The following is a 25,787-nucleotide window of genomic DNA, read 5'->3' on the forward strand; positions in this document are numbered from 1 at the left end:
GGTCTTATTAGCTCGTAGCGTCGGCTGCGTCTGGAATTAGGCTCAAAACTAGTTATTCTGTTAGTATGGGCCGGACGACAAAGCATGCTTTTCGTTTGTCCTTTTAGCTTTTGACGGTAAAAGGTTGTCCAACCTTTTTACCGTCTGTTCTTTTTAAAGGTCGTAAGTCGTGAAACGCTCTTTCAACGCAGAGATCATATATAAAATCCGCCACCCGTTTCAATCCAACTACGTCATCATTTTCAATCGACCGAAGCCAACATCGGGGTAAAATTGCAGGGGCATTTGTGTGCAAAGCAAAACAGCCACGTTGACTGTCATCTATTCACCGCTTGTCTGTTGACATACCACAGATATGGATATTTGCACTGTGCTGTATTTCGTTGGAGCTCTTCTCGTTCTGTTTTTTGTGTGGTATAAGTTCGCTGACGCCGACTTTAGTTTGCTGTTACTGGTGAAATTTGGACGCGGTGTAGGTAAGTGTAAACCTTTCGGCGTCACAGTGCACGCCTCATTTTATTTCATTTTATTTCAGTTCATTTATTTTTCTCAGGGCCCGAAGACATTACAAAGAGTGAGTTTTAACACAAAAAATATGAGTTTAACAACAAACAATGCAAAAATAGGAACAATGGCTAAGGAACAATAAGAAAATGAGTAATCGCAATTTTAAGATCACCAACATCAGTTGTTGAGGCTATGGGCTCGGCAAAGCGATTTCAGTCTACTGAGGCTCGGTGAACAGAATGGGCATTAAATGAGGAGGTGTCACAGCGGCGGCAGCCTTTAACTGGTGACTGGTTCCTGAAGATATGCGAGGTGTTTATATAAATAAAGTTTCATGAAGTGAGGAATTACAGTAAGAATTCTTGTGAAAAAGACATAAAGGGACACTGACAGGTCTAAATCATATTTGTTTTATTATCTGAAACGATTGAAAACGATGATTGGGCATTACCCTGAAAATTCGAAACTTAAAAATTCAAAATTTGTGAAGTAAAAAAAAAAAAATCAAAAGGCGATTTTGAATTTCTTGCGCGATCTGCGCCAGTGCAGTGACGTCAAAGATTGAGTCGTTCTCGAACTAGAGTTTTTTTTATGACTCCGGACCATCCCGAACCGAAGTGTCGTGTTCGCCCGCGTCCCGCAATCAACCGCTCTTCTCCCTGCGTACCGCGTATCGCTGTGAGCAGACGACGCTCCACTTTCGAGTTTGATGTTCTTTTAGGTACCTTCGAGCAACCTCAAAATTTTCGAAATGGTGTGAGGGCGAAGAAAACGCGCAGTGGACTTTTGTGAGCGACGTGAGGGGCCACGTCGCGCCGGTTGGCTGTTGCACAACCGAAACTACGGTATACAGACACAAAACCCAGTTCTTTTGACCGTTTGAAGACTTCCTTTTCGTAGTCTGAGAGGTCGTCCGGCACCTAAAAAAGGTAGCTTCGTCAGATTCCCCGACTCACCGATCCTCCTCAGTGCTCCATGTGTCGAGCGCCGCCATGTTTTCCAAAAAAAGATAAAAAAAAATTCTTTCTATTGTGGTGAAGAAGGAACACCAGCGGAGCTGCCCAATGGAAAGTAATGGCCGGCCATAAGTTGGCAAGCCGGAGTGGAAAGGCTGCCGCCATCTATGAGCGACGGCGGCAACTAGATACGTGGCTTTCCGCTGTCGCTCATAGATGGCGGTGGGTGTCCAGAGTTTGGTGTCGTAATTTTTTTGCGGGGGACACGATCCTGGGGAAACTAGCCCTTATAAAGTTCCGCTGTAAAAACCAGGAGGCGACATCACTCCGGACTCCAATTTTCGGTATTTCAAAAAGAAGGTCCGTAGGACGTTCGCAATAACGTTAAAAACATGTTTTACGAATGCCGTTATTGAATAATATAGGAATGTCGCCTAGAAAGATTCTAAATTTCGTAATAGATTACGTCAGAAATAAAAAAAGAAGCGAGGAGGTGAGTAGAGGGAGAGAAAAACGCAAAAGGTAAAAAGGCGCGCGCGCGTGGAAAACGTTTTTTTTTTTCGCGTTGTGGTATTTGTTTGCGTGTCCATGCCTACAACTTCAATCGTTTTACACAAAAACACACACACAACCTTTTGGGTTTTAGGGATGATTCAACGATATAAATTTCTACGAAAACAGAGGTTAGGTCAGGACAGTGATGCTTTTATAGAGGTGACGCTGGCTGTGCGATGATAGTTTGAAAGAATTAAACGAGCGGAACGATTTTGAATGCACTCAATGGCAGGTACAAGGGTGACACCGGGGTCCCAGATAAAGGCCGCATATTCCAGAGTAGAGCGAACTAAATGTTTTCGTATAAAAGAAGCTTTAGAGACGCGGTAGTTAGAGGAAAAAAGCTTATTTTGAGATACTTTGAGAACATGATGGCGCTTCAAGGCAGGGATGAGAGTAGGAACGAGACAACATACTGCGCTAACTTCTACCAAATTCCATGTAAGCTTCAACCAAATACCAATACTGGCAACTGGCGAAAAGTGATCGCAACGCCCCTGGCAAGCTCGGAGTCTCCGCCTAGCAGATGAATTCTTCACAACGCATTGGTTTTGCCTATCTCCGTGCGAGGTGACAAATGAAAAAAAATATTGTCCCGGGTGCTCACTGCCTTGATTGTTAAAAGATAGGTGTAACATTATACTGAAAAACATTTTCGCGTGGGAAATATGTTAGACCTTTCTGGGTGCAGTTTTAGGGCTCTCGTGACGAAAACACCCTGTCACAACTTATGCAAGCCAAGAGAAACACGAACGTACCTTCGCGCTGTTTTTAGATGAAGGGCACTGTACAAAATTTCTGAACATTGCTGCGTTTCAACTTTACTGTTCTTATCAATCAATTCGTTTTCTTGTTGCAATTCCCATTTCTTATGGATGTCTTGTTTATAACCGTTTTGTCGAATAGGCGAGCTGGCTAATTCCTGTTAAGATCGTCTGCGGATGAAGAAGCAAAAGGCAATTTCAAACCACGTACGTTACTGCGATGTCAGTATTCTCTGAAAGAAGTCGATTGTGCACCTGCGAATTTGACGGTATTACTGAAATTAATAAAAGCGGAGTTAGAGAAAAAGCTGACTTCTCCCGCGTGCAAAAGAAAAAAAAAAACAAGAGGAGAGCGTTGTAGCGCAAATAAAGGTGATTCTGGTTCCATTATATACGATGCACAAATTCCGATTGTTAGCGCCGGGACAACTAACGTTTTCTGCGTCTTTTATAAAAGCCGGCACCCGTCGGACCGTTTGCGGCTCCTTCCATTTTTCAAATTCCACTCTCTTTTTTATGCTTGAGGCGGCGCTACGCCGGAGCGGTCTCTTTTCCTGGTTTTATGCTGTGCTTTGTTGCTTTTTTTCTTTCTTTTTTTTGCTTTCTTGACGTTGGAATCATCGCGTATTTTGCTTTGGGTTGTTTGGCTAGTTTTTATTCCCTTTCTTTCACTTCGGCGCTTACTACCGCCGGTTCGTCTGCTCGTGTGCTACGCTATTCTCGGACTGAGGGCCGTCTGCAACTTTGTTGTTGTTTTTTGTTTTCTACCACTGTCGTCTGCGATAACCTCCTATTTCAGCCTTCGATTGAGATTTTAATCCGAAATATTCATATAAGCTTTTTGATAGTTATTAAATATATTAAAAGCGTGTAAGCTCGGTATACCTTTCTATTTGGATTTGATTTGTGTACGCGGGCATATCTGCTGTGGGTCATCGTTTGTTGACCAACCGGCCGCCTTCGGGCATACACCATGTGCTGCCTACCACTGCAAAAACAAGTTTTTGCGATGTGGTGGAAAATCCTTCTTCCGTTTCCCAAAGACCGAACAAACGTGAAAAATTAAGTTACTGCAGCATTCAAAATAAGCTGGAAGAGCTATCCAAGTCTGGCTTCAAAATCTCCACTGACGCCTCAACAGATGATTATGACAACTCCACGGATATTGCGGAAAGCTTCACCGACAACAGTCCAGATGCACAACTGAACACCCAGTCCGGAGCCGGGTGGGCAGCTAATCATATCTGTCATCATGCTTGCCAAGTCCAACCGCAATCAGAAACATGGAACACCTCGAAGAAAGACATTCTGTTGAAGAGCAAGAACTATTCGTATGCGAAAATGACACCACCTTCCTACTTAGCTAGTCACATAGCCGGTAACATCAGCCGTGCCTTCGTCACACATTTCACTGATGTATCGCACCAGACAAGAGTTCAGCTGAAGGCGGTCTTGAGGCCGCTGATCGACACTCGAAACAAAGGCACGGTGTGCAAAGCTTGCCTGGACACGTACGTCAACAAGTACTTTATGTATTTTGAACTGCTTCGTCAAGCGAGCAAACAAAAAACCTGCCAAATTCACTGAGAGAAAAAATGCGAAAAAAAAAAAAGATTTCACACTCCTTTGACGTACCAAATTGCAGCGTGCGGCTCCTATTTACCGGGCAGAGTGAGCTGGGACTACGTTATTCCTTTCCTCTGGTTTGTTTTTAGGTCCTACTAACGCAGCGAAAGCAAACAAGCAAACGTGTAGCAAGCAGCTAAAATAAATAGTAAAGCTGTTTTTTATTATTATAGTTTTGTCGTTTTTATTATTATAGTTTCGTCGTGGCGCCGTCTGTGGAGCGAGCAAAATACAATAGCGTAAACATGCCAAAATATTGAAAAGAAAAAAAATTAGCTTCAGCTTTCAGCCGAGCTTAGAAATTTTTTTGCTTGCTTATCCTTTCCTGCAAAGTTCGGAAAGTGTTTGCACGGTCATTTCTCTCGTTATATAATGTTTTTGCTGCAGCGGCTGCTGCGCTTGCTCTGGTAATCTTAACATGTTGTTTGCGCACGTTAAAACAATCGCCTATTCAGGTAAGAAACTGTGATAACGCAGTTTGTAACGGGTCAACAGTAACCTTTTACGACGTAGTTCGAGCAGCTTAACGCCTCTTTTTCCGCTTCCAGATGCTCTTCAAACGAGTGTGATCCCCTGAGTGGCGCTTGAGACCGCGGCTGCGCGCCTTGTTATTTGTTTGCCGTTGCAGTTGCGACCAGTGGATTCTGCTTTGCAAGCGGACTGACCGTAATGAATTGTTTCAGCTGTTGGGGTGACGAAACGGGGCTCGCAAAGCTCGAGGGCATCGCGGAGCCTATACTTTTCCATTGCGTCGTCTGTTTTCGTAGACTCCGAGTCCGCTAGAGGCGCCACTTTCACATTCGCCGCCATTCCAGTGGGTTTCGAAGGAGCTTCCTCCGAAGCTATAGGGAATTAGCTTCAACTGTTTAATTTAAGTTAGCGCAGTTAGTTATCTCGTTCCTACTCTCGTCCCTGTCTTGAAGCGCTATCATGTTCTCGAAGTTTCAGTACCAACTCGCTCAAGAATCTGCATTACGCATCTTTTGAGGTAGCCTAGCAATCGATTAGAGCTAATTGAAGATGCCCGCGTTTATCCCTAAAGTCCCAGTCACACTGTTCATACAGCATACATCTGGAGATGTGGAGTTTCTCTGCAGAGAAGCTCCGTGTCTCCAGACGGTTTTTGTACGACCAGTGTTACAGGGCCGACGTAAAAGGGAGAGAGACACGCCTCAGACCGATGATTCTATTCACTTGCACCAGGCTGCACAGACGCAGAAATGTGTAGCGCGGTGCAGAATACGTGCAAGACCGTATATTTTCGATCGTGTTTTGACGTGGGCTGCACTCGTAAGTCGAGTACGGCGGTGTTCACCGAGTGCAGCTTGTGCAGAAGGTGCAGATAAATCGAATGCGGCAATCGTCTACACACCACCCCCTGCTATTTAGACAGGGCGTGGACTGTCGAGGATGGGCAACACACTTGTGTTGGAGTGTTTCACCGAATGCGATGTGCTCGCCTGTGACCGCCGCTTACAACGAGAGCACGCCATTGCGCTCTGGCGCCATCTATCGGGTGGTCCCATAACGCTTCCCATCTTTGTATCCGCTTTCTAAAAATTTTTTTTTTTACGGATCCTTCTTTTATTTGCGGCGCGACACAATTTTGACAATATTATAAGCTACCATTTCCAATTAGTAGCGCGTGAATTTCATCCCGCAGATTGTCAAACCTTCCGTCTGGTTATACGCAGGTGGAAAGGGTTCGAGGGGTACCTGACAGGTGGCGCCAGTGTGCTTATGTGTTCTCTCGTCGGAAGCAGACAGAGGCAGTAGCATCACACTCTGCAAAATTCAACTGCAAATGAATAAGACCCCTCTGGACTGGAATATTGATCTGACTATCCCACAGGCTCTGCGTCTCACAGCAGACAATAATTTTGTGTCAAAACGTTTTTTTAGGATAGAAATAGGCAATGGTGAGTAAATACGTAGAGTGCAGCGAATCACCGGAGAAAACGAGCCCCCCGCCCACTTTTTTTTGGACATTGTGATAATTAGAGATGCCGCGAACCTATCCCAGGCTCGAGTTCGAAAAGTTTCAAAACTTTCTACCGTTATTAAATTTCGAAGTGGACGAAATGGGGACTTTCGAAACCCATTGATGTTATAATTCGAAACCTTCGATGACGTGGAGGCTCTTCGAAGTTGGAGTTCGAAGATCTCGAATTTCTTTAAGGCTGCGGTCCCACGGCAGCCATCTTGAACAAGGCGTTAGTTCAATCAATAGATGGCGACACGCACCCGGTGGCCGAAACATTGGTTCACAATGGGATGGCTCGAGCACCATCACGTTCCCTTCGTGGCCTTGCTCACGCCGCTGCCAGCTGTGCACAGCTGGCTCAAGTAGCGTGGTCCAGCAAACACATGTATGCGAGAATGTCAGGCTGGTTATAAATTGTTTTCTGATATAGGGAGATGCGGTTGGGCGGTTGTCACGAGCTCCAGTAAAAGATCTTACCAAGAAGAAATAAATTTTTGATTGACGTGTCAATATTCTATCAATGAAAACTTCTGCAGGAATGCACACTCAGTAGACTCAATCTTTGAAGACATTAGCGGAAGCTGACGTCTAGCAAAATGCTTCACGATTTACGGTACTTATCTCACCATTATAATGGCGACTGAAAAGTGACGTTACGAAATATTATGTTTCACGGTATCCGGAAGATGTTGTAAAGGTTATTACATTATAGGTTGCCAGAAACAAGCGTGGTTACAATATTTTCGGAAGTACCGACAGACATAATGGTGTAAGTACAGCTTAGGAGGAATATGATGAAAAGCGTCAGAATAAATAGGAAGACGTTTATTTGCAATGAAGACGCTATGAATGAGCGGCGTTTAGCGGTGGCAGGCGATGAGCGTTCGGAAATTTAAAGTTTACATGATTGCTAACAATGGACATGCGGACGATGGAGACCTGTTTTGTCCGGAGATAGAGTTGCGGTGATGACCTGACATCGGACGACTTGTGGCAGAAGAACAAGCAAGTTTCTTTTCAGTGAAGGGTAAGCGTACAGTGTCAAGCACAGCACGTCGCTAGCGACGTTGTCGACGTTTAGAACACTTTCCACCTTGGACAAAAGTGTTGGCACTTGGGCTAACTTTGCAGAACTACTGAGTCTTCTTCGAGTCTAGCGCCATTTTTAGCAGTAACTGAAAACTATCTACTCTTCAGTTGGTGGATGGCGAAACGTATCCGCATCTGCGGAGTCATGGTCGATGTGTACTATAAGTGGTTGAAAATTTAAACAATGCATGCCACGCCATCCAAACGCGTCATTGACGTTCTACGCTCTCTTTTTGATACTTTTGACGCTGCAGAACCCATGATCCTGGGTTCAATCCCCATCCCTGCTTATTTCGATCTGGATGAGCATCGTACCGGCGTGCGATCGTTTATCACTACTGCGTGATGCACGTTAAAGACCCCAGGCTAGCAGTTGTACTGCACTGGCTGAATTTTCCATCTACAGCTGGGAGACTCGTCGCCCGTTAAGGCATACCAAGTTCTATGTTGTATAAACATACACACAACCCAATTTGTTTTCGCTACTTTTGACCTACAGAAAATACTTTTATCTGATAACGCGCCGAATCTTGTTTGAAATAAAATAAATAAGCTTTTGACAAAAAAAACAAAAAAACAAGAACAACAAAACGGCATCAGGCACTACACCAGTGCGCCATACCATCCTGCAATTAACGGGCAAGCAGAACAGATGGTGTGCGAAACGAAGAAGGCCCTTTCGAAGCTTACGGAAGAAGCAGTTCAGTGACGAATCGCCAGGTTCTTGTTCCGGCAGCACGTGACGGTCTCATCTTTCACCGGGAAAACACCCGCCGAAGCAATGTTCGGCAGACGAAGAGCCACAACCCTCGATCCCATGACGCTATGGCCTACGAACGAAGTTCGAGAGATTTCCAGATACGTAATAATGGCAGATTATTCAATCGGACAACTCGTCTACGTGAGGACTTTCAGCGGAAGTTCGGCAGTCCTGCCTGTCTGCCGTATCGTTAGGTAACCGGAGTATGTGAAAATAATAATAAACGAAGGAATCCACGTTCCACGTATTTTCCTGCCCGCGCACCCTTGTCTCCAGCCACAGGCCATAAACTCAAGGTTCTTGCTCGCTTTTTTCGCGAGAGCCGAGGTCATCGGAAATACAGTTTCAGTCTCGATACTTCACAGTGTAAACTATGGGGCCGCTTTCTTATTTCTGATCTTTTGATTCCTCCTGATTTTATTAGCCTGGTTTTTGTCTCGTATCTTTCTGGCATCAAGGATGTAACGGGGTTCTCTTAGTGGCATGCTTTGGGGTTCTTGAGGATTTACAATTTCTTGCAGCATGAATTTCATGTAAAACCTGAGTAGAAAAGGCTCCATCTTGGTTGACCAGAAGGTGTTATCCCTCTGAATACGTTGGATATTAATGCCATTGAGTGTAAAAACAAAATCACAAAAATTCTCTTTGTGTAATGTGTAACTGCCCTTGTATTTGGTAGTAGAAGCTATGATGGTGACTTAGACCTTCCACACCAGGCTCATTCTTCTTATTTTTTGCCTGATACTCTTTTGCGGCTTCAACAGGCTTCAAGAATATTTTGGAGCAGGGACATTTTACCTCAACGAGGCCATTTGTTCCAAGCAGTCCATTAGGGGATGCTGCTAGAAATCCGTGCTTCATATCAACGAATAAGCCGCACTTTTGCACAATGGAATTTTCCTGTTCCACGTACAGTTGTAGAGCAGCATCCTCATTTATTCTACCATACTCTGTTGCGGGTGTATAAAAGTCATTAGGGTACACGATACTTGAAACAAGTCTGGCACTCTACGTTGTGGGTCGCATCTTGCATACCTCCCCAAAATGGGATGCTGTCAGCCTTGGCTTCCTTTCAGTTCTCCACCTTGGGTTGATTGCCTGGCCTCTCGTCAACAACTCAATGTTAGTGCGCTGTGCGACGTCTGCTTGGAGGCTCTGGAGCTTTATGGTTGATTTCTGTTCATAAACATCAGGAGGAATGTCTGGTTGCTCACACCTTTCACCGTAGCGTGCCTTAGAACCTGGTTCTTGGGTAAGTTTTCTTTGCTTAAATGTGCTAGCAGTTGCAGACTCCTCCACACGACTACGTTTCCTTGTGTTTATAGCCTTTGCTTGTTCTCTTTTAGATATGTGTTTGTTTAGCGAATCAGATGGACTCTTTCCTGTTAATTGTTCAACTGCATTACGGTGCCAGCTCGCTCCACACTGGAAGTTTAGCGCGGCTCCGTGCCATCGATGCTGATAGGATCCCCTTTGCGAGCGGTTGATTTGCTTGCCCCCTGCAAATTTTGCAACTAAAGACATCACACACTCCGCAAGATTGCTCGTGCTGTTGGTGATAAGGCGATGAGCCTTGTCAGCGATTTAATTTGCGGCGGACATTATTTTTGTTTGCAGCATATAAGGCATTGCTGCATAGACTTCTGTCCCGTTGTGCCATCGCAAAAGTAGTTTTTGCAGCATTCATGATGGCCAAACACGTGTTTACGACCATTAATTATGTCAGCCTGGAGCTGCCCTACGAGATCTTTTGTGCACCTCAGTCGGTCTTGAGGGATTCCTTGCCAGTTTGACAGCTGTGTCACATAATGTGACGCAGCCTTCCGAGCACCATTTTTAATTCTTTTAATGCGAGTTAGTGAGAGGAACTTTTCATGATCTTTGCTCTCCTTTCTTATGTTGAAGAGCTTGCTTGTGTAACACTTCACAACATGGTTGGCACATTCAACTTTCTCAACAAGATAGCCGTAAGAAACTTTGCATAAGATCTGGTTATGGACAGATGAATCTCCGTCTCCAATAAAGGTGCGATATTGCAGACCGTGCATTGTTTCACTTGCTTGAAATCCTTCGACTATGATATCGGACTCTATAGCAGTTGAAGCAGTACTGCAGTTCTTGTAGCAGGAGTGCGTAGGAATCGTAGCATATTTCTGCTTGTAGTACTCGCAATAGCTGCAGAACTTGTTCCTTGCTCCTATGTAGAGGATCTTTTTGGTCACTGCACCAATTATCACAGCAAGTCCTGATTTAGCTGTGTAGCGGTGCCCATGACTCCTGTGGGACCAGCCTCTGTCAACAATTACGGTTACATATGCTGCGGCACCATCTTCGCATACGTGACCTTGCTGCAAGGCCAATGCTCTTTCTTTTTCCCCGGCCTGAAGGATCATCAAATGGCTTTTCAGTTCTGAAAAAAAACAAAACATTCGACGCACTTTTAGTGATAAGCAAACCAGAAAAAGTATTCTTGGCGAGAGTGCAAGAACTTATTGTAAAACGTATGAGTGCTTCCACTATTGGTGTTGGTATCCTCAACGCGTAGCAGCAATGTAACAGGTGGCCAATTTTTCGCAACTGGAAATGCACCGCTGATGGTCATAATGTACACAGGGTGATTCACATAAGACTGCAAATATATCTTATAACAAGGACATATCGAATAAAAAATGACTCTCTCCAAATATAATTCGCACCAGAAGTAGGGGTACGAGTGAAATGTGATAATGAGCAACCTAAGTAACAAAACATAGATAGAAATTTCGACATTACTTTCAGTTGACACATTTCATTCGACTTAATTTACCAAACGTTCAACACGTGCATGACCCAGCTTTAACTTTAGCCATAATTGAGCTAGAATTATTTTTAGAGTTGAAGCTAGCGCGCGCAGCACGTGCGGACATTTTAAGCGCGAAAGATTGCTTTCGATGCGCTTCTTCCCTGAATAAAAATGGCAACCGTCTTACGAATTAACATTAAAAGGTTAAAAGAAAATTGCACATCTGTACCTGTCCCAGTCCTTCTTCGCGGCGTAGAAATGCATTCTTGCTGAGAGTGGGCACCTCCAAGACAGCACAAGCCTCTTCAAGATTTGAATATAAACCACCGATTGACATGAAGGCCCAGACGGCGGCATCATTCGCTCCCAGTTTCTTTTGCGGAGTAGTAATGGATGTTGGATCCGGAACAGGGTCTGTTGAAACAGTCCTGTGTGCACCACATTCATTACATATGTACACAAATTCCGACCATAGGCCGACTCTCTGCTCATGATCAAATATGAACCTTCCGTGCCTATCTCGGACGCTCTCATGCTGCTCTAATTCCCGAAGGCACTGAATGAAGTGACTGGGAGTAATTATCCTCCTGCCGGAGATTGTGGCTTCCTCAGTTGGTGCTGTTGTCTTGGAGGACGACTCAATAACGAGGTCAGGGAGCTCTTCATCCAGATAGAAGCAGGATAAGTCATCCGTAGTTGACGCAGCAGCTCCTTGGTTCTGCTCTGCCAACTCCTGCTCGTGAGTGCGGGGTGCTGGCCTCTCCTCATCCTCTTCCTTGCGTCTAGAGATAAAAAAAATATTAAGGGCCTGTCCAATATAGGGGGTAAGATTTCAAAACTTGTGGTTTGTTTACGAACACCCTTTGATGGGAAAGGACAACAGTGTTTGTTTTGCATCAGCAATTTTAAAGTGGTCTATGTTTACTTTCCAAGAGTTTTAACAAAGCATATATAGCCATTTACTGCCAATGCGGCAAACGCTGTCTGGACAGCGATCAAAAAATATATATTACTACTCAGGCACGAAGCCAGGATATTGATTCGGAGGGGGGGGGGGGGGGGGGGGGAGGGGGAGGGGGAAGGGCGGGGGCGCCCATGACAAAATGCTGTATGAGGGAAGGGCAGAGGAGGCCCCAGCAAAAAGGAAGATTTCGACGAAGCCTGGGCCCCATGGGCTTCCCCCCCCCCCCCCCCCCCCCCCTAAATACGTGCCTGTTACCACCTACAGAAAACGTCGCATAAATAAAAATAACACCACTGCGTCGTAATAACGACCTTCCTACCTGTCCATATCTAGAAAAACATTATTCGTGTTTCGAAAAGAATTCTCTATGGCCAGTGGTTCTAAAATGGGAGTCTGCGGACCCTTTGGGGTCTGCGAAGGCAATCTAGGGGTGCCACATCAGTCAAGCCTGGCAATAAAAGTTGTCTTTTTTTCAGATCGAGAAGGAATTTTTCCATTTCCGGGCGAGTTTTTTTGTGTGTATGTCAAGAAGTCTAGTTCACATTAGCCCTTAGTTAAATCCATTTATCATATCCTTACTATATTTAACCTATACCTTCCCCCCCCCCCCCCCCCACCGCGGACGGGGGCCTCCATCATTTTCGCCGATCCACAAGGGGTCCGCGAAACATCGATGGTTGAGAACCACTGCTCTATGCCATCAGTTGTGAAATCCACAACATCGAAGATATAACTGACTCAGTGGAAAGATGCCTATCAAGCAGCCCTCTCGGGAAGTTGCAGTTTTACTCCGCTGCACATCCCTATGGCCATACTCACTGAAACCATTCATGATTCTCACACATGGTGCAATTACGTTATATTGCGCGCCCCATGGTTAGGTCGCTTAGAAGAATTAAGAAAAGTACATTTTTAATCAAGCGTCAAGATTTGCATTATTGTCCTTCTTTAGCCTGGTACGGCTTGAGTTTTTTTTCCGAGCGCTGTCTGGACGGCCACGACTGCTTTCGGGCCGGAAGCATTTCAAGACGTCGATTTATTTTCGACTCTGTTCACAGCAAAGACTATTTAACACTAACTGCGGCTATGCACGACGTGCACTCAAGCGTAGCAAGAATAACAGCGACGATCGCAGGACCAAAGAAAAGCATGCAACGATGGCGACGACAAATTACACCACTAAAGTCGTCGTCCTTATAGAGCATCATCGTCTAATCATTACCTCGTCCTATCATATTGCTCCTCATCAACAGTAAATACAATAAGTTACCGCCATATTACAATCCAGGAATTAAAAAAAATTGAGTTGCTCAGTCCTTCATTGTGTTTATTATTTATATAATATTATTATATCACACTACCTCGAGACGATCGACGTCCATCGTTGATTTTCAAATGTACCTGTCAATAAATTAAACGCACAATCACAAAGAACACAACGTTCCGCCTTTTTTCTTTGGATCGTCTTTTTCAAGACGATCCAAAGATCGTCTTGAAAGATCGTCAGAAGAGAGAACGCACGACGTAAGCTCGCGCGTTCTCTCTTCTGAGGACATTTGGAATGGTCGCACATGAAACCCGCGTATCTGCTACCCGGCCGCTTCGTACTCTCATTATGTGTAGTTGGTTATCACTAAATGAGCTAAATAATCGTGTAATGTTTTTATTCACACTTCGTTACAGCTTGAAGTCCAGGCGCAGCCGATGCTACAAGCGCGAGCTACGGGCTTTCAGCATCTTTGCCAAGCACGAGCGCTCGTCCAGTACAGGCACTGTTCCGGGCCATATGCTCGCGCTTGTAGAATTGGCTGCGTCTGGACTTCAGCTGAAACGAAGTATAGTTTCAGTTTGAGTCGCAGGAAAGGAGGTTCGCGGGAACAATGAGAAAGAGGCAGTCGTCAAAAGGTAGTGGAACCGACGGGGGTTACGTCATGGCCCCTCCAGGTATTGCAAGTTCTCCCCACCCCTGCCTGTTGCAATCTGGATGAGCATCGTACCGGTGTGCGGTCGTGTATCACTACTGCATGGTGCACTTTAAAGATCTCAGGCTAGCGGTTGTACTGCACTAGCTAAATTGCTCATCTACAGCTGGGAGACTAGTCGCCCATTGAGGCAGATCAAGTTCTAGGCTGTATAAACATACACACAACATAATTTTTTATTACAAACTCCTTGAACAAGGGCATGAAGTGAACTAGGGTGTTTTCTTTTCCTTCTCGTCTTCATTGTTTATTGACTTCAATCGTATCAAATAATGAACACATTCTATCACACTAAGCTTGCGTAAATAATTATCTTCAATTTATCAACCTAACCCAGTACTTAAACCATTCATTTATCGATAGTAAATCTTCCAATATAGTTTTTTTAAATGTGAAGGTAAAAAGTGAAAGCCGCTTACAACTCCCTGTAACGCCGAATTGGAGCGCAGCTCTTGAGGAGGAGGAGGGAAGGGCGCTGGGGGGAGGGGTTAGACTAACCAGGGGGGGGTTACGTGACCTTGGGGGGTCACCTGACCCCCAATGCCGATGATGTCATCACTGACGTCACTGATGACGTCATTAGTGACGTCACTGATGACTTCACCAGTGATGATGACGATGACGATGCGAATGTCGGTGACGTCATCAGTGACGTCGCTGACGACGTCATCAGTGATGATGACGATGACGATGCGAATGCCGGTGTCGACATCAATGACGTCACTGATTTCGTCATCAGTGATGATGACGATGACGATGCGGATGTCGGTAACGTCACCGGCATCCACATCGTCATCGTCATCATCACCGATGACGTCACCGGCATCCACATCGTCATCGTCATCATCACTGATGACGTCACCGGCATCCACATCGTCATCATCACTGATGACGTCACCGGCATCCGCATCGTCATCGTCATCATCACTGATGACGTCATCACTGATGACGTCACCGGCATCCACATCGTCATCATCACTGATGACGTCACCGGCATCCACATCGTCATCGTCACTGATGACGTCATCATCACTGATGTCATCATCACTGATGACGTCATCGGCATCCACATCGTCATCGTCATCATCACTGATGACGTCACCAGCATCCACATCGTCATCGTCATCATCACTTATGACGTCACCGGCATCCGCATCGTCATCGTCATCACTGATGACGATGACGATGTGGATGCCGGTGACGTCATCAGTGTCGATGACGTCATCGGGGGGTCACGCGACATCGGCGGGGGTCACGTGACCTCGGGGGGTCACGTGACCTCGAGGAGGGGGTCACGTGACCTCAGGGGAGTCACGTGACCTAGAGGAGGGGGGTCACGTGACCTCAGGGGAGTCACGTGACCTCGAGGAGGGGGTCACGTGACCTCAGGGGAGTCACGTGACTTCGGGGGGTCACGTGACCTCGGGGGGGGGGGGTCACGTGCCTCCCCACGAAGTCACGTGACCCCGGTGGGGGGCTCGCGCGGTGCATTATGGGATATTTCCCATGATGCACCGCGCGGTTACGCCGACGGCGACGGCGACGGCGACGGCGACGGCGACGCCGCTCAAGCCGGAAACGGGCCCCTAAGAGCTGCGCTCTAAAATGAAAGCCGTTTACAACTCCCTCTAACGCCGAATTTGAGCGCAGCTCTTGAGGAGGAGGAGGAGGGAAGGGTACTGGGGGATCAATTGACATCGGAAGGGGGGGGTCACGTGACCTCGGGTGTCACGTGACCTGGGAGATCACGTGACTTCGGGGGAGGGGTCACGTGACCTGGGAGTCACGTGACGATGACGTCGTCAGTGATGATGACGATGACGATGCGGATGCCGATTACGTCATTGGCATCCGCATCGCCATCGTCATCATGACTGATGACGTCATCAGTGACGTCACTGATGACGTCATTGGCATCGTCATCATCACTGATGACGTCATCGTCACGTGACCCCCAGGTCACGTGACCCCCCCCCCCCCTAGGTCCTCCCGAAGGAACCCGAGGTCCTCCCGAGGTCCTCCCGAAGGAGCCTGAGGTCCTCCCGAAGGAACCCGAGGTCCTGGGGGGGTCACGTGACGATGACGTCCTCAGTGATGATGACGATGACGATGCGGATGCCGATGAAGTCATTGGCATCCGCATCGCCATCGTCATAGTCACTGATGACGTCATCAGTGACGTCACTGATGACGTCATCGGCATCCGCATCGTCATCGTCACTGATGTCATCGTCACGTGACCCCCCCCCCCCCTAGGTCCTCCCGAAGGAACCCGAGGTCCTCCCGAAAAAGCCCGGGGTCCTCCCGAGGCCCTCCCGAAGGAACCCGAGGTCCTTCCGAGGTCCTCCCGAAGGACCTCGGGTTCCTTCGGGAGGACCTCGGGAGGACCTCGGGTTCCTTCGGGAAAATTTACCCATAATGCACCGCGCGGTTACGCCGACGGCGACGCCGACGCCGCTCAAGCCGGAAACGGGCGCCTAAGAGCTGCGCTCTAAAATACACGGAGATTGATGATGATACAGACGCCAACGCCGCCATTGGAATTTTTTTGAACATTAGAAATCAGCAGTTTGTCTCCCATCCGCCAGGTAGCGCAACAAAACACCCAAACAGTTTTAATTGTTTTTAAAATTAGCTAAGCTCTACACCTATTAAGAAACCAAAGCAGGATCATTGCGAAAATGTAATACATCGCAATGTATATCTATTCCAAACAATAAATGTTATTAGATGCCTATAAATCTGTTTGATGTCCAAAAAAGATATGCGTCAAAAACAGGTAAGTTTGAAGGGCTCCTGGAGCGTTATGACTTGGAAAATGAAAAAAAGCCATAGTCCACCTCTTGGGCAACCATTGTAGCACTAAATGTTATAAAAGATTTTATCATAGTTTAATTATTTCCTCAGCGGCATTTAAAGTACCATGACTCGAAGCACAAAAAAGTGCTACGTTTCATATAAAATATCTAAACAAAAAAATTTACGCAACATTAAATTTTTTTTTGCATACTACCAATTATAAGCACTACATCTGTAGCTAATTTCATTGCCCTAACGCTCGTGATTAAAAACATATTTGTGCTGAAAAATGTCAATTTTAGGGCAATATTTGGAGGTATGAAAAAACGAAGTAGTGCAAACACCAAAACGTGTATCGTTAAATTCTGCTCCGACATCATCTTAACAAAACTGCTATATTGGAACCATGTTATCTTTAATGGATCGTTCATTAAACATGAACTAGCGGAGCAAGTGAGGGTCCGCGCCATCATATTCGCAACGCTACAAATGCGCATGTACGGTAAAAACCAACACATACATAATATCAAATAGAAGAGGATTGCATTGCCTTTCGAATGACATCAATCCCACAAAACAGTATTTAAAAGGAGATGAGTAATGACCTGCCAAAAAGTACCTAAACTGCCACATTCAGTGGGACCGTGGCCTTTAAGATCAAGGTTGAAAAATATGAAAATTTTGATTTTATTTAAGAGTCAAGTTGGGCGAATTTGATAATTTCGAGAATCTCTCTGGCGAAAGTTCAAAAAGTTTGAATCCCATGAGAAAATATTCGAATTCCGCAGTTTCAAATGAAGTTCTCACTGATTCATTAAAAAAAGTGAAAGCCGTTTACAACTCCCTGTAACACCGAATTAGAGCGCAGCTCTTGAGGAGGAGGAGGGACGGGTACTGGGGGGTGAAGTGACCCGGGGGGGTCACGTGACCTTGGGGAGTCACGTGACCATGCCGATGATGTCATCAGTGACGTCACTGATGACGTCATCAGTGACGATGACGATGCGGACTCCGATGACGTCATCTGTGATGATGACGATGACGATGCGGATGCCCCCCCCCCCCCGAAGTCACGTGACACCCCCAGGTCACGTGACCCCCGCCGAGGTCACGTGACCTCCCCGATGACGTCATCGTCACTGATGACGTCACCGGCATCCGCATCGTCATCGTCATCATCACTGATGACGTCATCAGTGACGTCACTGATGACCTCACCGGCATCCGCATCGTCATCGTCATCATCACCGATGACGTCATCAGTGACGTCATTGATGACGTCACCGGCATTCGCATCGTCATCGTCATCATCACTGATGACGTCATCAGTGATCCGCATCCGCATCGTCATCGTCATCATCAGTGATGATGACGATGACAATGCGGATGCCGGTGACGTCATCGATGTCATCGGGGAGGTCACGTGACCTCGGGGGGTCACGTGACCTCGGGGGTCACGTGACTTCAGGGGGTCACGTGACTGAGTGTCACGTGACCTTGGGGTGACCTTGGGGGTCACGTGACCTTGGGATGACCTTGGGGGCCACGTGACCTTGGGATGACCTTGGTTACGCCGACGCCGACGCCGACGCCGCTTAAGCCGGGAACGGGCCCCTAAGAGCTGCGCTCTAAAAATATTGCGAAAAGTGGACTAACTTTAAGAAAAAGGTTAGGCGAGTCTCTTATGCCGTAGAGTCACCTTCCTCCTTTATTCTCAGTACTTCGTTACTTTTGTGCACTACTCGGCGTTTCATTGTAACTTTTGGAACAGTGATTGAACCGCACAGTGAAAAGCCTTGACGAGGTCCGGTAAACATGGTCTATCTTCTTCCTACACTTTCTTGCGAACTGGCAGGAGCCCGACAAAACGCCACCTAAATGCAATACTGACATGAAACAACAAAATATAAAAGACGACGTGTCCATATAAAGGAACGATAGGCGAGACATTTTGCGTCCCGTGGGTTTTTAGTTGCTGAAGTTTTTTCTTTTTTATATTTCTTGTGGGATGATCCTCGGGATGTAGGAAACGCGAGGACACAAGGAGGCCGACACGGCACAAAAGACAATTCCAGGATGAAGAGCACGCAACCAAACTGAACTTGGGGTCCCCTCGGCTCCCGAAAATAAAACTCGTCAGGTGGCGATTGTTCTTGCATTACACATCTTATCCACGTTTTTTTTTAAACTTTCTTTTTGAAATAATTATAAATAAATTTTTAATATAACAAATGATAATAGAGCAAGGACCAAACAGCGCTCTCTGTCGTTCATTGGCATAGCGTACCGCGCTCACCTTTCCCCGACCTCTGTAAGGCGAACGAGCCTCCCAGAACAAAAAAAAGTAAAACTTAAGTTTAGAAACAACTAAGGTTATATAAGAGGCCTGAGCAAAGCGCCTCGATTGAATTTCAAACTTGGCGACCAGGAATTTGTTGGTGCGACGCGTCATTGTGGACTCCTACGCAAATTCACACGGGAGATGCCGAGAGCCTGCGCCCAAAATCCGGAGGAAAGCGTCTCAACCCGAAAGCCATCCAAAGCGAGTCGTTTGTGACAACACCTAGAAACGGAAGTGAAGCTTCAGTGCAATCGAAGTCACTCGCATAGCTCCCATAACTCTACATTTTGCGGTCTTCGGGGTAATGCTCGTTCTGAGTTTGTCGAACCTTTGTTCAGAAGTGTTATAGCTTATGCAGGCAGAGTTATAGCGGCAACGTACCACTTTGATGGAGACTGGCCTTCTTCAACGACGATGGCTGGTTGGCGATGATCGAATGACAGGAGCATAAGCTCAGCTCGTGCACCTCAGAGTTCACGCGCCGGTCACGCCTACCCGTCATGCAACAAAGGCATCGTTGTAATATGCAACAATGATCACTATACATTCCTTCCCCCTCAGGTGGGACAGTTCCGTAGCGAATGACTGGATGTTGCTTTTGTGCTGATCTTCTGAGCGGCTGCTCCGGCTGAGCCGCTGGCCAAGGCCCAACCTGAGGAGCTGGTTTTTCTGGGTTTCGCCTGGCAGGAGATGCTTGTGGTGTTTCATGTCCAGGCGCAGCCGCTGGTGGCAGCTTGACGTTGTAGTCAACGTCAGCTTCAAGGTTGTCATCCTAGTCAAGCCAAACCTTCCTGAGGTGATCACTATGACGGCGATGAACCTCTGGATTGGCCAGCTGAACCTTGTAGGAGACCGCTTCCGTCACTGCAACAACCTTTGCTGCTTTCCATCGTAGTCCCGCCCCAAAATTCCGGGCGGAGACGGTGTCGCCTACGTGAAACCACTTGGCCTTTGGTTGATCCGCTCCTGGATCTCTTTGGAGCTCAGGATGCAGTCTGTCCAACGGAGACCGCAGCCTCCGGCCCATCATCAGCTCTCCCGGAGTCTTCCCGGTGTCCGAGTGAGGTGTCGTGTGCTACTTAAATAAAAAAACATGAAATCTTGCACTGTGTGTCGCTTTGAGCTAGCTTCTTTAAGGCAGACTTAACTTCCCTCACCAGTCTTTCTGCCTGCCATTGCTCGCAGGATGGTACGAGGCTGTGTAGATGAAACGGACAGCATAAAGTTTCAACAACTCTTTCATTTCTGCAATTTTGAAGGCCGCTTCGTTGTCCGAAACAATTACGTCGGGTAACCTATGTTTCGCGAATAGTTTCATCAGCGCCGTAATCACTGCAGATGATTTCTTTGACGTCATAATCTCGACTTTGGCCGAGTTAGAAAATGCGCCCACCATAATGAGGGAACTTTTACCTCGAACAGGTCCAGCAGAATCTACGTGCAGGTGGCTCCAGGGCTGTTCTGGCTTTATCCAAAAGTGAAGAGGTACTTTTGGATCGCTCTGCCTGTTTTCCTGGCACTGTTGGCAACGGCATACAAAGTCCTCGATTTCTTGATCGATTCCAGACGTTTCCATGGCTGTCATTCCTGGATGGTTGGCATGAAGCAATTATAGGACCTTCCTTGTGGCTTGCTTGGGCATGACCACTCTATTTCCCCACAAAATACAATCTCGATGCAAAAAAAGTTCTTTGCGTCTCACTTCAAAAGGTGCAAAATATCCTCCCAGGGTTTCTCGTGGCCAACCCGCGTGTATACACTGCTTGACTCTGGCCGGGGTAGGGTCTTGCTTTGTCAGCTTTTCGATATCTGCTGCTTGCAGTGAAAGGCACTCGACCTCAAGGAGGAGTACGTCACCTGGCGGCAATGGCTCGTCGACATCGCTTGGTGCTAGAAGGCGGCTTAACCCGTCTGCGTTAGTGTTGTCGATTCCTGGTCGAAACACAAGCTTATAGTCATACACTGTTAGCAAGTCCCGTGTACTTGGTCAATATTTGGGGTGAAAAACACGGTATTTACACAAATTACCATAAATTTACACGTTGAGTAACGGATAATTTTTTTCAAAAATCATGCGAGTTTGTAAAAAACGTGTTTTTGTTCGGTCATACACGGATAAGTGTGGTAGCCGACCTCGAAAACACGCACCACCGCCGGTGACGACCGCAGCATTGCCGGCTACCGAAGCACGGGAATGCTTGGGGACACACCTAGAAAGGACTGTGGAGACAAATTCCGCGGAAAGGAACATGTCTCGGAGACAGATATGCACCGAAAGTAATTACGCCATGTTCGCGGGAAGGGGGAGCCCCGCGCTTACCGTGCTTGCTGCCATTGTTTGTGGTCGACGATGGCAATGCGGCTCCCCTTATGTCACCCTTGTTTGTATTTATTTTAGGGGTCTTGATAATTGCTTCTTACACACCACAGATACAGTTAGGGGTCTAATTACTCATTCTAAACAGTTACAATGGATATAAAAAAGCGTGCCCTCGATCTGAACACGTGACATTGCAGTTGGTTTCGTTTTGGCTTCAACACTTCAACTGCAAGCGAAGATGCCGCCACTTCCCATGCATCCTCTAGGGGTGTCGCGAACTTTTGTCGAACCAGATTTTTAGGTCGAACTTTCGGGGTTCGACTGGGTCGAACCGGTTCGACGAACCTTCGAACTTTTCACCAGATTCGACTGGTTCGACTTTGTGGACACTGTGGCCAGACCTTGACACAAGCATGTCTAGGTTTGGAGAACTTTTTTTGTATGCAATGGGTTATTTTATTTTATGAACAGTTGCAATTAAAATAAATCAATTTTTATCACTGAAGAAGTTAATAACTTAATTTTTTGTACTGAATTAACTGAAAGAACCAATCAGCACTGCCCTTGATTCATCACTTAGCCATCACCATCCAATCCGAAGCCAACTGGTCAGCCTGTCGCGCATGCGCACACGAGTCGAACCTCAATGCAAGGTTCGCCGAACTTTTCACTAAAAGTTCGGAAAAGTCGAACCTGGTTGAACCCGAACCGCGGCCGGTTCGCGACACCCCTAGCATCCTCCTCAGAATTTACGGCGCTCCGTGGTGGCCAGTGTTGCTGCATCTGTAGGTCATCTTTAAGTTAGAGCTGAGAGAGAAAATTTGGCCACGGCGTAACGCGGATGTATGCTGGAAGCTAGAACCGGTTGGCTTTCGTTGTTTTTATTTGGTCGGGGAAAATCTGGCAACAACGCACGTTTAACATGGCGCCGGTATTCTTTTGGTTGGACAAGAAGGGTGAAAGCCGCTCGGTTTGCGAGCACATGTAGCGAAGACGTGACCGTGAGACGGTGCCCCTGTGATGTTCCCGGACGACGGAAAGCATCATTCGTAATCGTCGTGTGTGCTTGGAAAGCGAAAGGAGTCACAGGGTATACGAGTGCGCAATTACAAGCCAAAATTCACGACAGCGCTGCGTTGACTTCGGCGATCTCGTTCTGTTTGGTGCAACGCGGCGATGCGACAAAGAGCTGAAGTGTTCGTGGTGTGCAGTGCGGTGCTTCGAGGTAGAAAGCTACACTAAAACGGAACGCGAATTGATTGTTCTGGGGTTGACGGACTGAACCCGTAAATGGGTTCAGTCCCGTCGTCGTCAGCTGATCCGGTCCAGCTGGTCCGGGAGGACGCAGCGAGCGTTTTTAAAAGTAAATCTTCCTTCGTTCCGTTTCAAAACGTGGAAGTATCCCGACGCATACCGCGAGTAATAAGCTGTGAGCGTTTTCAACAAGATTACGTCGTTTAAATTGAACAATGGACTCCGGATTGTTGTCCTAGATCTGCCGTTTTTATGCTTCGTGTTGTACTGCGTTTGCACAGCGACGCACACAGCTCGATTAGTTGACTCGGTCCTGCAAACGACCGGTTAACAAACAGAATTTCAGGGAAACTTAAGTCACCACTGATATTTTTCTTTTAATCTCGTGCGAGTTTGTTTCGCTCTTCATGCGGTGTGAATAAATTGGAGCAAGATTTCCTACCTGCCCACAGATGCATTAACTGAGACCATTTTTTACGTGGTGAACATAGTGCTTTTTCTTTATTTTGGAAAGAGGCGTTGGTGCATTTACTATGGTACAATCACTTGAGAGTTGAGAAATTGGAGAGAGCGAGCAAGCTTTCCCAACTTTGTCTGTTTTCTCTGGCACTGCCGTTTCAGTTTCAGTAGGCATATCTACAAGCAGGTACAAACTGCTCAGTAAAGCAGGTAGAAAACAGGGGGAAGCTTAGGACGGTGCGGACTCCGTGTTTCGCGCTTTCCGTAAGGTGACGGGGTAAATGCTTTTGCGAGGTATGCAGAATATGCAAGCGATTTTGTTATGCCTGTCGTTTGCGTCTCTCCAGCAAAACGAATAAAATGATCTACAAAGGCGCAATCATAAGCCAATATTTACGATAGCAGTGCGTTTGCTTCGGTGGTCTGTGTAGTTGTATTTTACCCTGCTCTCTGCAAAACCGTGTCCTGACGAAGAGCTGGAACGGTCACGGTTTGTGCTGGCCTCCCGGTTGACAGAAACCCGCGTCGCCCGCGTCGGCACGGAGTGCGCTTGGGCTGTTGATGCTCACAAGCCACGGATGCTTTCACGGATGCTTGTCGCCAGCTGATCCTGCTGCTCAACGGTGAGGAAGCGGCGAGAGTGACCTCTGAAGTGAATGTAGATCTTCGTTCATTCAGTTATCCGGTGTCAAAGTGTGGAAGATGTCCAGCGTGTACTTAGGGCAGGAACTATGAGCGTTTTGCCTTGCTTTTATAACCGGAACCAGAGCAACGAGATAACTGCCTTGCGTACTCCAAAATGACGGAAACAAAACGTTTCAACAGGTCGAGTACGTCACCGGAAATGTAGGCGAGACGGTGCACACTGTTTAAACGCTTGCAGGATCCACGAGTGGTACCAGGAAAGCGACGTCAGCAGAGAAGGAGCTCGCGATTCAGCGTAATGCAGTGCTACGGGCCCTTGTATCTTCAAAGTTTGGGGTAGTGGCAGTATAAAAAAAAGACGCATGAGCGCCCCACATGACTCATCACGAATAACACCGGCCACGAACTCCCGAGCCCCACCGCTCCACTCAACACCGACACGACAGACGACAACAAACTGCATCAACAACCTCAAAAGTGAAGGTGTCTGCTCCAGTACTGCAACTAGCGGAACTGAAGTGTTGAGCACATGTCCTCCACGAGAATATATAAAAAATGCTCTGCGCAAGGATCATTTCCATTTATTATTAATTACATAATAATAAAATCCCAATAATGTTTTTAAAAAATCTGATTTAAGCTAGTCGGACTGCTTATAACACTGGTCTAGCATGAAAATAACAAAAATTTGGACGTCTTCATGGCCGGTTTAGGATTTATCGTCAATACATCGTTATTCTTCGCAACTGACTAACATTATAGATTTTGCCTCCATACTTTTTAAATGCAAACAGTTCTTACATACGGCTGTCCATTGCGCCGTGTTTTGCGTCTTCTTCTATAAATCTGTAACGGTCAGCGACTAAAGAGCTCACCCGCACATGTCAAGCTTATATACGCCGCGGAGAGAGAAGCATGTTGAGTAGGAAGTGTCGGGCGCAGTGTTCGGTGTTGTGTTTGTGTATATGTCGGTGATGTGTAATACATGGTACTGGTGATGTCTGTGATGTATGTAGAGTTGTGTCCACCTGTGATCGGTCGTAGCGTATTAACAAACTTGTTTTTTTTTTCTAGACTGCTAGAGATCCCGCTAGGTGGCGGAAGTTACCGCCCGATTTCAAATAGTTTGCTCGAGTTATTTGTCCATTTAAGTTCGCTTTTCTGTCTAGCGGCTCGATCGTAGCTACCGACGCCGCCGACCGCCGACGACGCACGTACGTACCTTTGCGCGTAGCTACGTCCGCCGCTTGGAGACTGTTTAGTGTGTATAAAAGGCATCGAACGAGAACAAACGCCGTCCTGTGTGCTCTCAATTCAACTAAATGGAGCGCGGCTCGCTGGGCTCGTCTCTCGCCCGTTTTCGGCTGCTGGCCACCATGTTTTATGAGCACGCTCAGCCAACACGCTCAGCCGTGCTTAGCGGAAGAAGAACACGGTGTATCGTGTTAAGTTTACACAGCACCTCATGTGTAGACAAAAAACACAAATGGCTGCGTGTAAAATGAACACGTTTCGACGTGTCCGCTATGGGACAACGGTTTACACGTCTAGGCGTGTTATTTTTGCTACAGTGTACGCTCACAGCAGCAAGCTCCACCGCAGCATCCTCGGTGACAGGATCTGTGGCATTGGCTTCTCTTTGTAAAAAATCCCAAGAAGCGGTTTATGATCGGCCACGATCTAAAATTCTTTTCCTGCGAGATACTGGTGGAAGTGCTTAACACCATAAACTACGGCAAGACCTTCTTTGTCGATTTGAGCGTAATTGCGCTCACTTCGCCTCAATGTCCGTGACGCATAAGCTATTGGCACTTCTGTACCATCATCGTTCTTGTGAGAAAGAACTGCACCAACACCAACCGCTGAAGCGTCACACGACAAGACCAGTGAACGCGCTGGGTCGTAGCGTAATAGCACTGCGTCAGAGCTGAGAAGCACTTTTAGGTTCTGGCCCACTTTCTCATGCTCCTGCGTCCACGCTCATTTTCTTTCTTGGTCGA

General features: G+C 46.8%; 1 protein-coding gene across 1 annotated transcript in view; it reads left to right on the plus strand.

Moving 5' to 3' along the window:
* Positions 1–355: 355 nt before the first annotated feature.
* The window catches only part of LOC115318372 (dehydrogenase/reductase SDR family member 7), a 68,840-nt gene continuing 43,408 nt past the window's right edge, over positions 356–25,787 (plus strand). The window contains exon 1 of the mRNA XM_029978070.2: positions 356–476. Coding sequence (XP_029833930.2) covers positions 356–476 — 121 coding nt within the window. The remainder of the gene's footprint in view (positions 477–25,787) is intronic.

The sequence above is a fragment of the Ixodes scapularis genome, unplaced genomic scaffold (genome assembly GCF_016920785.2).
Source record: "Ixodes scapularis isolate PalLabHiFi unplaced genomic scaffold, ASM1692078v2 PGA_scaffold1__304_contigs__length_218370807, whole genome shotgun sequence".
NCBI classification, from domain to species: Eukaryota; Metazoa; Arthropoda; class Arachnida; order Ixodida; family Ixodidae; genus Ixodes; species Ixodes scapularis.